This window comes from Podarcis filfolensis (genome assembly GCF_964270895.1).
Source record: "Podarcis filfolensis genome assembly, chromosome: 6".
In the NCBI taxonomy this organism is placed as follows: Eukaryota; Metazoa; Chordata; class Lepidosauria; order Squamata; family Lacertidae; genus Podarcis; species Podarcis filfolensis.
This window is the reverse complement of record NC_139609.1, coordinates 22,859,467-22,871,460: the sequence shown is the minus strand read 5'-3', so window position 1 is coordinate 22,871,460 and position 11,994 is coordinate 22,859,467. Positions and strand designations below refer to the sequence as shown.

General features: G+C 42.9%; 1 protein-coding gene across 4 annotated transcripts in view; it reads right to left on the bottom strand.

Annotated features, from left to right (window-relative positions):
- Positions 1–481: 481 nt before the first annotated feature.
- The window catches only part of COL11A1 (collagen type XI alpha 1 chain), a 253,111-nt gene continuing 241,598 nt past the window's right edge, over positions 482–11,994 (bottom strand). For all 4 annotated transcript variants that reach the window (XM_083620394.1, XM_083620396.1, XM_083620393.1 and 1 more), the window contains 4 exons: positions 11,011–11,123; positions 8,238–8,306; positions 4,589–4,822; positions 482–1,235 (listed from right to left, as the gene is read on the bottom strand). In XM_083620394.1, coding sequence (XP_083476520.1) covers positions 1,089–1,235; positions 4,589–4,822; positions 8,238–8,306; positions 11,011–11,123 — 563 coding nt within the window. In that variant the 3' untranslated portion in view covers positions 482–1,088. The remainder of the gene's footprint in view (positions 1,236–4,588; positions 4,823–8,237; positions 8,307–11,010; positions 11,124–11,994) is intronic.

Below are 11,994 nucleotides of genomic sequence, written 5' to 3'. Positions count from 1 at the left end.
CAACAGCTCCCACACCAGCGGTTCTCAACCTGTGGGTCCCCAGATGTTGTTGGACTACAACTCCCATCATCCCTGAGCTCTGGCCTTGCTAGATAGGGGTGATGGGAGTTGTAGTTCAACAACATCTGGGTACCACAGGTTGAGAAAGGCTGTCCCACACCCTAAAAGTAGCATCAGAAGAGGCCCTGCATCACAATTTCATTTTAACCACACATGTTTCCCATTCCCAAACATAAAACTTGCTTATTTTAGGCATATATCAATATATATATTCTTGAAATTCCCTGGCATCAGAAAAGGAAAAGGAAAAAAGTCTGAGGTATAGCACCACGGAACAGCACCTCAATTGGCACATTCCTTCTTGGAGTTCTTTATCACAAAGCAGTAACAGTAGAGACGTGTGTTACTAAAATGTTTCCAGTTCTGCCACCTGAGCTTTTCCTGGTGACTACAAATAACAGAGCTCTTGAACAGCAATATATACAAAGGGTTTTTTTATTATTAATATTATTATTATTAATCAGGAAAAAATATGGGATTGGATTCACTGGAAATTACAACTTTATTTTTTCATAATACATACGCAGTATTGACAACATAATTTTGAAATCATTATAACAGAAGAGCCAGTTGCGATTCAGGGACACATGCAAGTTTTGGAAATGGACACAGAAAGGACAGCATTGTACTGTACATAGAATAATTACAGTTTATTAAACATACCTTCTTAGCACCTCTTATGTTGTAACGGAAGGAGCACCATGACATTCAATTTTACAGCACCAAAATATCAAGGGAGGGGCAGGTGGGTTGGGGCGGAATGGGATGTTGGAGGATTTTCAGATAATTTACCCCACGTTGTCTGTCTCTGCCGCAGGATCCTTCATAATGGGCCAAACAAGTTTAAGTCATGTGAATCTGGTCCTACTGGGGCAACAGGTGTTTTCTAGAGAAGACATACATACATGGTGAGACATATTTTTCTATTCCATTCTTATTCAAAACTTGCATGTGGCATCAAGTGGGGTTGGTGGGTAGCACCAAGGTGCATTTTTTCTTTGTCGATGATCTTCTCTTTGTTTCTAAGCTTAACCAAGGAAACAGACGGGGCCAATTTCAAATCCAAACTTCTGATTCTGATCACCAAAGTCATTAATCATCACATCAAAAATAGGCACTTGGTCAATTTTGGGAGTATCAATTTCAAGAACAGTCTTTGCATAGCCTTTTCGTGTCTGTAAAAAAACACACAAACCAAAATGAAAGTAAGTTGTCAGTTAATGCAGTAAAGACCTGTAAATTTCTCCTAGATTGTCTGTAATAGGGCTGGGGAACCTTCCTTATGTCAAGGGCTATATACAGTGCTACCTTGCTTCTCAAACTTAATCCGTTTCGGAAGTCCGTTCTAAAACCAAAGCGTTCCAAAACCAAGGCGTGCTTTTCCATAGAAAGTAATGCAAAATGAATTAATCCGTTCCAGACTTTTAAAAACAACCTCTAAAACAGCAATTTAACATGAATTTTACTATCTAACAAGACCATTTCTGGGTTAGGGGTTAGGGTTAACTTTTTGGATTGGGTTAGTGTTAGGGTAAGGATTAGAATTAGGGTTCGGGTCAGTGATGTTTTCTTGTGATTTTGATTCATTTGTGGTTGGTTTCCTTTTTTCAATTTGTTGTGTTGCTGCCTTTTCATGAGTTGCAAGTTTGTTGGCTTTGTGGTTTTCTGGGTAGTTTCAGTTTTAATTTTAAATGCTCAGCTGAGAGATCCCTGCCCCTGCTCCTGCTTGCACACGAGTAGGAGCTGGATGGGGCAGCTCAGCTGGGGAGGTGCAGGCTCCATCACACTTTCCATTGAGGGGTTCGCGGCTGGGCCGCAGCATCAGAGTCCCTGCACCACCTGAAGGCAGCCAGGTGGAATAGTTGCTGGGTTGGCGAAGGTGGAGGCAGCCTGGCAGCTGCATCTGAGAGCCCCTAAACTGCCACTGAGGCAGCCTCCACATTGCCACCCGATGCTCCTTTAAACTTCTCTGTTGAAGTGAACACAGCCATGCACCACTCAATGGAAAAGTGTGACGGAGCCTGGACCTCTCCAGGTGAGCAGCCCCAATCCAGCTCCTACTCGCATGCAAGCAGGAGCGGGACTGGGAAGTGGAGGCTTCGTATTCCCCAGCTGAGCTGCCCCGATCCCGCTCCTACTCCCGTGCAAGCAGGAGCGGGGGCACTCAAAATGGAACAGTTCAGATTCCGAAAAAGTTCGCAAACCGGAACACCTACTTCCAGGTTTGCGGCATTCGAATTCCAAGTTGTTCGTGAACCAAGCTGTTCAAAAACCGAGGTACCACTGTACATGGAATGGGTGGGCCTGGTGGTTTGGGTTAGAACCAGCAGAGAACAGGACCATCCCCCACCCCCCTTCTTGGTGAAAATCAAGGCATTAATGGTGATTAGACTTAGGAAAAAAGCTCCCATGGCACCAAACTGCTGTGTGCATATGGGTCTTTTTAAAGGGGGCTCACAGCAGGGGAAGGAAGGATTCAGCCTCCCCTCCCCATGCACTGTGGTCTCCTCAGATTGCTCCACATATGGTAATTAGTCTTTTAGAAAAGTTTCCTTTACTGCCAATGGGAGCTTCCCCACCTCACTCCCATACCCAAGCCTAATTGCTGCCAAGGCTGGACCTGAAGGCACTATGAGCTGGCAATTTCCATGGTCTAGAATCAAGTAGGCTATGGGTTACAGTGAAAGAGACCAGAAAGCAAACCTGGAGATTATCCTCGTTGAGTACCAACACCAAGAATGTAGGCGTTGACCATCTGGCAAAGAGATACAGCTGCAACTTGGTAATGGAAAAGCAGGTAGGACTTTCAGGTGCCTCAGACTGTTAAGTCCAGTTGCGGATGACTCTGGGGTTGCGGCACTCATCTCGCTTTACTGGCCGAGGGAGCCGGCATTTGTCCGCATTTGTCCGGGTCAAGAGGCCAGCATGACTAAGCCACTTCTGGAGAAACCAGAGCAGCGCATGGAAACGCTGTTTGCCTTCCCGCTGGAGCAGTACCTATTTATCTACTTGCACTTTGACGTGCTTTCGACCTGGTAGGTTGGCAGGAGCAGGGACGGAGCAACGGGAGCTCACCCCGTCGCAGGGATTCAAACTGCTGACCTTCTGATCGGCAAGCCCTAGGCTCAGTGGTTTAGACCACAGCGCCACCTGCATCCCATATGCATTTAATAAGCTGATGCATAAAAATGCTACTTTTTTGCACATCTTAACCAACGCTCAAATGACAGCCTGCATTTTGATTGAAAAACACTGCCACTATGAAAAAATTTCCAAGTGGCTATCACTAGTATCTATTTATCACACCCAGTCTTTCTCTGAGCAATGTGGTGTGTTAGATAATGTGCTAGACTCATTTTGTGGGGGAAGCCTATGTGCTGGAGATGAATTGCCTTCTCACCCAACCATGGTCTAATGTGGAGGGACAGAAAAGGAAGGATGACGTCTTGCTTCCTCCAGGAACCATGATGCCATGTCTGGCTGGGGTTCCCACCAAATGCAGGCACTGCTGCAGCTAACAATGCAAATTATGGGAGCTGGGGAAACAGGATGGGCATTGGAAGGACTGTGGGTGACAGGGGCAGTGTAGTCATGGGTAAGGACAAAGGAAGAGCCCATCTAGTCCAGCATTCTCTTCTCATAGTGACCAACCAGATTCCTAGGGTGAAGCTCAGAAGCCAAACATTAGGGCAATAACTACAGCAATGGCATTCTTCCATGGGGTGAGGCGGGGCAGATTGGTGAAGCGGTTGGGTTGTGGGATCATCAGAGATGGTAAAGAATGGAGGGACACATTTAAAAAGGGAATTGTTCTGAATAAATAGAACCAGGGGTCAAGGAGAAGCAAATCACAAGGGTGGCCATCAAGCCAGTGTTATGAAACCCATAGGCTTCTTGAGGTTACGTCAGTAACGTCTCAATACTTGTGAAACTTCTCAGACACACTTTCCTTAATACCATTCTATCCGTATCAGATTTCAGTGCCACTTCAAACGGCAGCTCGTCGGATAAGAAGAGGAGGAGATAAAAAAAAGAAAGCAAGCTTTGGTATTGCTTTCACTTGGCATTTTCTGCTTTAGGGAGAAATTATATTAAAATGGTAGAAGGGGGCCTTCCATTTGCAGCATTATTCTTATTCATCTTTTTCTGCAGCACACTGTAGAGTACAAATGCTTTCCCATTACTATCTTATATCTCAATCCTCTTTCTCCAGTGGCTTGGCTTGTCAGTGCATATAGAACAGCTTACTGTCTGATTTTATTTTATTCTTTTGGTCTTTCCTTAAGTTATGGGCTAACATTACTTTCCCATCTTCCAAAGTTTAAAAGTGTTCTAATTATTGCTATTTTAAAAAGAGACGACACTGCGTAGGTGAAGAACTAACTACAGAAACGAAATATGGTTTTGTTTTTTGTTTTTAAAGAAAGGTCTTGGGAGACATGCATGATAGCATTAAACTGAACTCATTTGATTAAGGTGGCAGGTTAGCTTAGGAAAGCAGAAAAGCGTATCGAGGGCTTATACTTACCGCACAGCCATCGTGAAGAACTTTGATGTAAGGATTGTTGTCATAAGACATCTCTTCATCATTTGAGCCTAAGAACCTCAGTGCTTTGTCATAGCTGTCAGAAGACACGTCATGCCATGCCACTGACTGATGGCAGTTATAAGTGAAGTTCTGTCGGGCAGAGGCACTCAGTAGTTTAAGGAATGTCATTTGGACCATATTAATGGAATTGCCTTCAGCATCCACGTAGGAAAGCTGAGGAGTAAAAACAAAGGAAAATATAGACCCATGAAACAGGCGCATAAACATGTGGTCGGTTCTCCTTTTAAAGTGCAAAACAAGATTACACTTGACACAAAAACGCATTAACTGGCTTCCCTATAAATCAACTGACACAATCCTGTTTGCTGTCCCATTAAGAATGCAGTCAAGCTATGAATCGGTAAACAGAGCCTCTTTGGGCAGCGCTACATGATTACGCATTTGGGCCGCAAACTATTACCAGAGGCCGAAAACCATCGCAAATGGTGACCTGCAACCTTGCAACAAACAAACAAACAAACGTCATTCTACAGACACAAGTTCAGTTTGCTGCAACTCTGTGGCCTGGTTTAGATGCTTCTCCAAGTCAAAGGTGCAGTTGTGTGCTTCCTTCCAACACCAGTCATGCCATTGTTGGTTCCAACAGTGAATTTTGTAATAATGCTTTTCTAGCCTTCTATAACTGTGAGAATGTGTCACGTTTGGGTCCAATGTGCAGAAAAACAAGCTGTGAAACTTACCAAATGCTAAAAAATTAACAAGTGTCAAAATCTTAGGCTCTCCTCTTAGTTTAAGGGCCTGGGTGAAATGGACCTCCTTTGATTGGTCCTGCTTTCTCCTTGACATTTTAGCTCTCTTCATGCAAGGAGATTCTGAGGTAAATTTATTTAGTCCTTAACTTGTGCCTACTAGTGCCATTCTGCATTCCCTGTATCTGGAAGCTTTTAATGTCTGGTGCTTTATTATGTTTTTATATGTGCTGGAAACCCTCCAGAGTGGCTGGGGTATAAATAACAATATTATTATTACATACTTGAACATGCTAACTGAAGTTTCGCAACCTGAAGCTGGAGTAACTGCTGAAAAGAAGTTTAAATCTGAACATCTTTTTCAGCTTCAGCAACATACTGTTCTGTATGTGTCACACACACAAAAACTCCTGCTTATCATAAAATAGTTTTGTTCTCAAAAAAAAAAAAAAAATTCATTAGCACTTCAGATCAGTTACAGGTTTTTTGTACATCACTTTAGCTGAACTTAGCATCTGAAGAAAAGAAAAAAGGTTTTACTAGTACTGCATTTCTTTTACCCGTACTATGTTTTCAATAACTTTCATAGTAGGAATGTGTTTTGATAGTCAGCAATACATTCTCCAGCAAGGACATGGTGAAAATAAAGTCCACACAAGAATACCTATTTGAAATTTAATAATATTGCTTCTTATGCTGAGAGAATAAGTGGGAAAAAAATCTCATGAAAACAAAACAGTTGCTTTTTGTTGGGAATAAGATGAAAATTGTTTTATGCAATATAAAATATTTTTGGTCTCTCTCCCCCCCCAAAAAAGAAATAAAGAACTCCAAATTTGCCTTCATTTTAAAATATGCTTCGTCATTCCATTTAAGCAACTGAGATTTGCATTCAGAGTTGACTGTTAAATTCAGGATTTATACCATGTGTTGGAAACTAACTTTGAATGCATCTTTGTAGCTACTGAAGTTAGTAAAATATGTCCATTTTTCTATTAATTGTTTAGGACATAACAATGAAAACATTATCAAGAATTCAACCTACTACTACACGACATAATATTAAAGAACAGGTCCAGCTCAGGGCCGGATTTAGGTTTGTCGCTGTTTTTTTGTGTTGAATATATGCTATATGGTAATTTATGGACCTAATAGGTATCTAAAGCCATTTGCACATGCAGAATGTAGGCACCATATATATAGAAATGAGCAAAACAGTGATATTTTAGGGAGCAGGCTAGCAGGCAGGGCCCATTACTTACATCATAGGAGCCTACACAATACAAAACACTGCTTCTGTATGTAGGTTTTACTTTATTTGTTTTTATCTTATATTTTGGAAATGTACATCCAGGTTTTTTTCCCTTTAATTTTTTGGGGGGCTATAGCTTGTTTAGCTTATACAGTGGTACCTTTGGTTAAGAACTTAATTCGTTCCGAAGGTCTGTTCTTAACCTGAAACTGTTCTTAACCTGAGGTACCACTTTAGCTAATGGGGCCTCCCGCTGCTGCCACACAACTTCTGTTCTCATCCTGAATTAAAGTTCTTAACCCGAGGTACTATTTCTAGATTAGCAGAGTCTGTAACCTGAAGTGTCTGTAACCTGAAGCGTCTGTAACCCGAGGTACCACTGTATGTAAATTGGTCCAGCTGGAACCTTATTCAGTCAGCTTTGGGTTTACACGCAGTCACCACCAGGTTTACAGACTGAGGCATCCACAGATAACACGATGAGGTGCTGACTAACACTAAAAAGGGTTCATCCACTTGATACCAGAGTCTGAAAGCTTTGTGAACACACTCTTCTGGAAACAAATGCAGGGGGCACACTGAATATATGAGCCAGTGCATGCAAAAAATGTATAGGGGTGTCTTTAGTGCAAACTGAAGCAGAGGTAGGGTGAAGCTCCAACGCTAGAGTCTCTGCAGCAGTGTTGCTGCTGTGTAGTGGAAGGCCAACATGGCAGGGAAGTTAGTGTGGCGTGGGCATGCCTGCACTTCCAACCCAGTGCTCCCACTGCTATGCTTGCACTGCCACCCGCCTACACATTGCCTCACTCCTCTCCCTTCCATTAAGTTGTCACAGCAACACTGACAGGAATCCAGCATTTTTGGAGAAGTTCTCAGCAACAGCTTATTAAGAAATCCTTCCCACTGCTCTTTTTCAATGCCTCTAGGTTAGACACGCTCTGGATTTTGCCATCTGTATATCAAGGATGCACAGAGAGATTCTCCCAGGAGCTGTCCCTCAACTGCGGAATTTGTTTCCTCCAAAGACACAGCAAAGCTTGAGCCTGATGATCTGTCATCTGCCCCAAGTCCTGGAGATGGAGTGGACTATAATATAAACCAGCTGCAACTACGAGCAAGGGAAAGAAGAGGCCTTGCAGGCAGCAGAGAGCTCCTTGCCTACACTTTGGTCCTGACCCCTGAGCACCAAAAAGGAAACTACGGGCAAATGACTGAATGTGACGACGAAAGTTGCTCGGAACAAACTTGCACGCAGATTGCTCATGGTGGGGATCAAAAGGGATGCAGTCAAAATGCCAAATACGTTGCTGGCGTGTTGTAGCTTGTGTAATTCCCAGAAAAGTAAACCTACATGTTTTCCCCCACACTGATTGAGATTAATTTTGTGCTGTGCTTTCAGAGCCCCACCTCCACAGAGAGATGTTTGGGGTTTGTGTGTCCTGAGTTCAGTTCATTTTTTTCTGTCTCGTTCTTGGGTGTGGTTGCAAATGGCCAATTGTCTTTTGCGCCAGACCCAGAAAAAGTGAACCTGCATGTTTTTCACCCTCTGATTGATTTTGCTGGACCTGGGCACGCGAGTATGGACTCAGTTGCCTATTAATTCCAGAGTAAAGATATTATGACTTACCAGCTTGCCTCTCTTAAATTCACTAAACCAGGTTCCTGGATTTTCCTTTGGCCATGATGAAATCCTTACCTGCAAGAGAAGATCAGATACGGCAAGTGTTAATTATGTCGGCAAGAAATGAGTGGGAATTAACAGAGTTTTACATAAACACTGCTAAATTAATCTCCTTTTTTTAAAAAAGAAGACGACAACGCCTGGGCTCTGTGCCTAGTTCTAATCATATTTGCAGTTCTGCAGATAGAAATTTATATCCAATTCTCAGATTACATATTAAATAACCAGATACATTAATTGGATTGTTCAGACAGATCTGTGGGAAACCGGTTGCAAGTACTTTGTCTCTTGGCAGAGGGTCTGCCCAGATGGTCTTGGGCTCCCTTCAAATGTTATATAGTCTTGTGATCCTAATTGAAACAGTTATGTCTTCCTGTAAGGTAGAGGGATGGACCATTAAAAGCTAACATAGATTTCAGCTGTACAGTCTCAGTCTGATCAGTGCCTGTTAGGGAAGATGTCCTGGGTCCTCATGGAAGATGCTTAGAGCTTTCCTTTGGAGTTTAAATGGAATTTCCTCCTTCAACTTCTCCTCTGTGAATTGAACTGCCCATATCCTCTGAATATTTATCAGGGACAGGCAGGAGTCCTAAGGGTGGGCAGAGGAGCAGGAGGATGATCCAGGGGAAGGGGGCGGCAATATGTGGGGTTCTGTGCCACCCGTGAGGCTGCAGGCGGAATAAGAGGAAGAATCTAGGCAGTCAGAGATGGCGGAAGAGCTGTAGGAAGGCACAGAGCTCGAAGGGACAGTCCCTAAGAGAGTTGGGCCATTAGAATCTCCTCCATCCTCCTCCCCCTCTTTCTCCAAGGATGGGCTTAAAGCACAGGAGCTGCTGGAGCTGCCACACAGCAGAAATTGACAGTTTCCGAGCACAATTCAAAGTGCTGGTGCTGACCTTTAAAGCCCTAAACAGCCTCGGTCCAGTATACCTGAAGGAGCATCTCCACCCCCATCGTTCTACCTGGACACTGAGGTCCAGCGCCGAGGGCCTTCTGGCGGTTCCCTCACTGAGAGAAGCCAAGTTACAGGGAACCAGGCAGAGGGCCTTCTTGGTAGTGGCACCCGCCCTGTGGAACGCCATCCCACCAGATGTCAAGGAAATAAACAATTACCTAACATTTAGAAGACACCTGAAGGCAGCCCTGTTTAGGGAAGCTTTTAATGTTTAACAGATGATTGTATTTTAATATTTTGTTGGAAGCCGCTCAGAGTGGCTGGGGAAACCCAGCCAGAGGGGCAGGGTATAAATAATAATAATAATAATAATAATAATAATAATAATAATAATTATTATTATTATTGCTTGCACACATCATGTCAGATGAGGGGGTTTCAGTGAGCTGGAAGGGGTGTGGTCACGCTGTTGCTCCAGCTGTCCCAGTTGGAGCAGAAGTCTGAAGAAGTAGATGTCTAGCTTGCTAATTAGCAGGAGTGGGGTGTAGATCCCTTGCGCCTTAGGAGCTAATGCAATTGGTTGCTTTGCCAATGAAGAACTAGACTTCCCATAGCCGGTGCTCATAGGGCAGAGTGTGCTTTGGACAATGTTTGATATCTTATTTTGAGAAGCCACAGAATCTGATTTCAATACTTCATATTTCGTAGTAGGAGAAGAACAGCCCTGTTGGATATGGCCAAAGTTGTCTATCCTGCCCAACAGTCCTTTGGGCACACATTTAATTTGTGCTGATGGCTCTCAATCCAAGAAGAAAATCATGTTTGGAGAAAAGATAACTTTAGAAATATGTAACTCAAAATGATTTCTCCTGCATATTCCCCATCTTACTTTAATGGCACATGGTAATTTATCATTAATAGAATTCGTACTGTTAAGATGGAAAGGGGTCAAGCCATTGCAAGAGGTGTTCAAATTTGGGGAGGTTGGATAGTTACAATGGAATGGTCTTGTTGGTGGGGTGCACATTTTTATTTTTATTTTTATTTATGATTATTACTTTGTAAAAATAAATAATAATATATTGAAATGTGCATTAAGAGATAAACATAAAATTCTGTATTTAAATACAGATTAAAATGTGAACTTTCATGCAGATTTAAAAAAATAAAAAATAGTAATTATGGAATAGTGTAGGAACAGGACAGAGCAGAACCAGAATGAGTGAACGCATTGGACCAGAAATAAAATTAGCTTTCCACCCTTAGCAAAACAATGCAGAGATCTGATTCTGTGCATGAATCCCTTCAGCAGGTTTTGGGCTTGAGTGTGGAGATGCCCCATGTAAACTGTAGTCAGACAAGGAGATCGAGCGAGAAGAGTTGTCGCCCGCTTTCTGTGAGAAGGAGCAAAGAAGCAGCTCGCATGCACACACCGAAATGGTCCTCCAGAAAGGGTTAAGAAAAATAAGAACGGGGGGAAAAACATGACTTTATTTTCCAGGATGGAGCCTGAGCTTCATGTCCTCATTAGAAATGGCTACACAGCTGTGGTGTGAGAAGGAAAAGAAATGTTGTGGCAAGCAGGTGCAGTCAGCTTACATCTGCGCTGCATGAGGGACTGGGGAGGGCCTCCGATCTCTGCTAACACTGTATTATCACTTCACTGCTTTGTTCAAATTTATGTAAATGTAATGGAGTAATTATCCTGCAAGGAAAGGCACATGAACAAAAATGTGACAGGATTTCCCCCCCTGTTTTAGTCACAATCTTGAAGCAGCACAGTAGGAACCGTCAACAACAAATGCGGGGAAGATGGGTACTTACTCCTTCTGACTTCTTATCTGGATATATGCAAGTTTCTCCTCCTGCTGTGAAATTACAATACACTTTGAAAGAGTCCCCGGAACAGCCCTGGTTAGGATCAATCCAATACTCTCCTGTGAAATGAAGAAGAAGGGGAATTACTTCCAATAATTCATTAAGCCGATGCTCAGCCTTTACTGCCATCTAAATGAGGTTGTAAAAAAAAAATGCAGTGATGAGATTAGACATTTTGTACCTTTGCACAGAATAAAATGCCCTCCCTATTATTTTCTGTTCTCGCAATATAGGCTTGCACATTTATCTTGTGCTTCAGAAAACGTAGGCAACAATTTTTGAAGGACTTTACAGCGACACTGCGTGGGAGTCAGAACCACAGCAGACAAATACACTGGTCAACAACGACTTTTTCCTCAGGGGCACAGCACCCGTGGAGTGAGAAACCGGCTAAGTAGGTTGAACAGCAGGTCCAGAATCGAACCTCTATCAGGCATACAGCCTGAGGGGGGGAGGAGGAGGGAGATCTGTGATACATACATAAATCAGCACCACTGTAATGAGCAAGAATTGCTTTACACAATTATAAATATGGTTTGCTCTCCCAGGACTGTGCTACTTTAGAATGTAAAGGAGGAATCACATTCTTGAATAGTTCTCATGTATTCGAATGCTCCCTGCATGTAGAAAACCTGCAGGTCAGGAAGGAGGCTAGATGCTCCCTGATGTGCTAGCTTTCTAAGGAAAAGGGATTTTTGACATGGGTAAATAAGCAACCATATGATATCCTTAACAAGAAGTGGTGCAGTTCCAACAGAAAGGTACAAAGAGTAAAGTGGAAGAGGGGGAAAGCTGAGTCTGAAGGAAATATCACCCTTCAGGTACAAGTGCAGCTTTGACACAATAAAAACAATATTGCCTTTGAGGCTATCAAAACCTAAGACTGGGTCAATAAGCAATAAAATATAACTGTTATAAACTGTTTGAATT